This window comes from Salvia splendens, chromosome 15, assembly GCF_004379255.2.
Source record: "Salvia splendens isolate huo1 chromosome 15, SspV2, whole genome shotgun sequence".
Taxonomy (NCBI): domain Eukaryota; kingdom Viridiplantae; phylum Streptophyta; class Magnoliopsida; order Lamiales; family Lamiaceae; genus Salvia; species Salvia splendens.
Window position 1 is genome coordinate 26136992 of NC_056046.1, and position 4345 is coordinate 26141336.

The following is a 4345-nucleotide window of genomic DNA, read 5'->3' on the forward strand; positions in this document are numbered from 1 at the left end:
AATAATAATAATAATAATAATAATAATAATAATAATAATAATAATAATAATAATAATAATAATAATAATAATAATAATAATAATAATAATAATAATAATAATAATAATAATAATAATAATAATAATAATAATAATAATAATAATAATAATAATAATAATAATAATAATAATAATAATAATAATAATAATAATAATAATAATAATAATAATAATAATAATAATAATAATAATAATAATAATAATAATAATAATAATAATAATAATAATAATAATAATAATAATAATAATAATAATAATAATAATAATAATAATAATAATAATAATAATAATAATAATAATAATTAGTCCTCCTTGTCCATTATAATCCTCACAAATATTAATACATAGATAATCCTCAGTCCTCCTAAGTTACTGACCTTCCTACTTCTATTCTAATCACTCCTCCTCCTCCTCCTACTTCCTTTTTCCTCCTCATCCTCCTTCCTAGGACTTGCCTCAATCACTCCTACTCCTCTCCTCCTCCTCCTCCTCCTACTGCGTCCTCCTCCTATGGCTCCTCCTCCTCCTCCCTCCTCCTCCTCCCCTCTCCTCCTCCTCCTCCCCGCCTTCCTCTCTCCTCTCGATCCCCCTTGGTCTGCCTTTCCCTCCCCCCCCCCCTCCCCGCGCTGCCGCGTTCTTGTTGCCTTCTCCTTGTCCCCCTCGTGCCTTTTTTTCTCCTTTCGTGTGCCCCCCCTCCTCGTTCCTGCGCTTTCGTTTTTCTTCTCGCTCATCCCCGTGCTCTGCCTGGGCGACGTGCCGACCCCGTGCGTGCGTGCTTCCCACTACGCCCGGCCCGCGAGTGGGACACGTCAGCAATGACGCAATAATTTTTTTTTTTATAAAAAATCGAATTTTTAAAAAAATTTTTTTTTTTTTTAAACGGTAACATTACCGTTTTTTTTAACTTTTCTTAATTTTTTTAATTTTTATTTTTATTTTCTTATTCTATAAATACACCTAATTCATTCATTTTATACACAACTACACATCTATTCTTCCTACATCAACATCAATTTCTCTCCAATTTTCATATTCTATCTCTTCAAAAAATGTCCGGCGACGGCAATTACGGTGGTGGCGGCGCCGGAGGGTGGGATCTCAACGCGTTCGGCGATTGGGAGACCATGTACAACACACTTGGTGGTTCTGGGTCATCGACGCCGGGCACGCAGGGGGTCGGCGACGCCGGGTGGGTACCAACCACCCACTTTCGATGTGGATGCCTACGCTCGAGGCTCCGGCTCGCGGCTTTCCCAGGGTTTGTCCCAGATTCGGGAGGATATCCCCGTTGAACCCACTCAGGGAGGAGGCCGAGGCGGTGGAAGCTACAGGGCTGCGTCTGAGGCACCCGAGGAGGATGAGGAGGAGGAGCCGGAGGATCTGGGCCGGCATCCCTACACCAACGAAGAAACAAAGGCGGTGTACACCGCCTGGCTCACCGTCTCATATGATCCCATCGTCGGCAACCAACAAGCAGCCAAGTGCTTCTGGGAAAAGGTCCGTGATGTCTACCACGAGACTAAGCCGAAAGGGGCCCGGAAGCGCAAATATACAATGCTTCGTGCTCACTTTGGCCGAGTCGATTTACAGGTCAAAAAATTCTGCGGGATCTACTCCACCGAAGCGGCGCACTACCAAAGCGGAGCTTCGGGCGCCGACATACTGAGGGCGGCTATGCGCGCCTTCCACCAGGACACCGGTGTACAGTTCAAATATGTTGATATTTGGCAGCTCGTCAAGGACGAGGAAAGGTGGGCCGGTGGTGTCCGCTCCAGCTCGGGATCAACCTCAAAGCGGACGAAGCACACGACGAGCGGCCAGTACTCGTCTGGTGACACCGATGCGCCCAGTGATCGTGGCACGCAGGAGGTTGGGGTTACGGCCGCCGAGTACGGGGGATCCAGCCGTGGGCGCCGTCGTCCGCAAGGGACGAAGGCGGCGAAAGCGGCTAGAGCGAGGAAGGGCCGAGGAGAATCAAGCCAGTCGGCCTCGGGATCGGGCTCACAAGGAGGCTCGAACACACTTATGGTGGCGTACATAACCGCCACAATGGCGGACACTTCCCGCTTCTCGTACGCCCAATACACGGCCTGGTGGAACGGAATTGTGCATATGGCAGGACTACTTGGTCTTCCCCCTCCCCCTAAACCTCGACCGCCTCCGGAGGATGATTCGCCGGCGGAGTAGTTTTTTTATTTTCCCACGTTTAAGTTGTAATTTTTTTTAATATTGTGTGTTTTTTAATGAAGTATGTTTGTTTTTTAATAAAGTATGTTTGTTTTTTAATAAAGTGTGTTTATTTAATTTAATTTAGTTGGAAATAAAAATAAAAATTGAAATAGAATGAATAGTAATTTAAGGAACGGTTAAGGAACGGAGGGTTGCAGGTTCCGTTCCTTAGTTAAGGAATGGAGTAAAAAAGTACAGTGGGGCCCTCAAATAGTGGTTTAAGGAACGGTATAGGAACAGCGTTGTGGATGGCCTAAGAGTTATGCAAATTGCATACACGACATACAGTTGTTTTGCTATGATTTTCATTTTCATGTGATGTGTAGTAAATCGACAAGTTTATCCGATTATTTGTTTTGCTATGATTTTCATTTTCATGTGATGTGTGTAGTAAATCGACAAGTTTCATGTGATGGTTAAGAAACTAAATTCAATCTGGGTTTATTTATTTTCTGCTTAGAGTTAAAGAAAATGTGAGAAACAAGAAGTAAAGATTGTGGTGACATGTAAATTCTAATACAACAGGGTTTGTCTATACAACGAGTTTGGCAGAGTTGTGTGTGTGTGTGTGTTTGGACAGGAAATGATGTTTGAAAATGGTAGCTGGAGAATATTGATGAATGATGAACTATAATACTTGGCTGAGATGTATTGACCAAAAATATGTGAATGAAAAGCAATGCTACTGCTGTTGAAGAAAGGGACTTTATGGTACTGTGTCTCTTGGTTAGGCCCAACCATCAACATCAAACCAAATGTTTAAATCAGCAAAAACTCCAATACAATGCTATTTCCAGTTAAATAACAGCAATGCAGTCAATCTAGTCACTTTCCTTATTTACCTACTGAGCTAGCATGGTTTCCATTCCCCTTCCATAAATACTGCCTTTTCCATAAGCCTTTTATCACTTGAACAAACTTGTACAAAAATGTTGATGCCAGTGCAATCTGTGGCTCTGTCTCACTCCAAAATCATAAAAAACAGCACTAGTAGGGCAGCCTCATTCGCCCCCGATCGCCTTTCACTTGCCAAGAACACACGGCAAGAGAAAGAAATCGACGTATTCGATGCATGGAACTACTTCAACGAAGGGCTGAGGCACACTCCCAAAATCTGCACCAAGAGTTTGCCCAATCACCATCACCCTCAGAACCTCAAGAAAGAAGTTGTCCAAACTGCAGTCAAGGAACATCCGCCACTCGAACCCGAGAAGCCAAGCAAGAAGAGCTTGCTTGCTACCATTGGCTGGAACTGCTCCTGCTTGACCATGAGTGGAAGATCAAAACCAGGAAACAAAAGCAGGAGAGCCCAATTTGGCTCCCCAATCCCCATAAAAGGGAACAACTGCTTCAACGCGGCCACAAACCTAGCCATGCTCACTTGGGATGAGGACTTCAAAATCCCTTCAACTTCAAGCGAAACGCACAACGACACTGACAGCGATGCAAGCTCAGATTTGTTCGAAATCGAGAGCTTCTACATCGACAACCCTTTTGAACCCACAACATGCTATGATGCTCCGAGCATAGAGTGGAGCGTTGTCACTGCCAGCGCTGCAGATTTCTCAGACTCAGACGAAGCATCCTCCACCATCCTGATGCCGTGTATAAGGAAATCCGGCTTGAACGCGAAAACTGCTTCCTTCAGAGAAATGCCAAAGATTCGGCCGAGTTTTCTCTCAGGCTGCAAGAGTCAGAAAGCTGTTGGAGTTGTGGGAGATGCACAGACGAGAAGACGGCCCGTCACGCCCATGATAACAGCAAGCTGAGCTTAAATGCAAACAGCAGGCAAAGCTCACTTGATCACCCTGTTATGTCAAATCAAGATGTTGTATACTTAAGTCTTCCCTTCTTGTTAATTTTTTAGCAAGATCATATGTCATTAGTAAATAAATGGTTACCCTTTCTGTACTGTATCTATCTGCCTAACATTATGTGAAATATCTGTGGTACACTAAGAGTTGATTGTGTTTTCTAACAAAGGCCACGAGATGGATAGTTGTTAGGACCGTCGACTACACATTAATTTGATATTGTTCGCTTTAGGTCAAGCATGTCGCACGCAACTTCCCTTCAT

General features: G+C 43.4%; 1 protein-coding gene across 1 annotated transcript; it reads left to right on the top strand.

Annotated features, from left to right (window-relative positions):
• The first annotated feature begins 3197 nt into the window (after window positions 1-3197).
• On the top strand, window positions 3198-4037 carry LOC121766926 (protein PHYTOCHROME KINASE SUBSTRATE 2-like). The gene has a single exon (XM_042163153.1). It carries the CDS (start codon window positions 3198-3200, stop codon window positions 4035-4037), a length of 840 nt encoding a protein of 279 aa, XP_042019087.1.
• Window positions 4038-4345: the final 308 nt, after the last annotated feature.

Coding starts and splice junctions, on each gene's coding strand:
- LOC121766926 (XM_042163153.1), top strand. CDS start 3,198: ATGTTGATGCCAGTGCAATCTGTGGCTCTGTCTCACTCCAAAATCATA.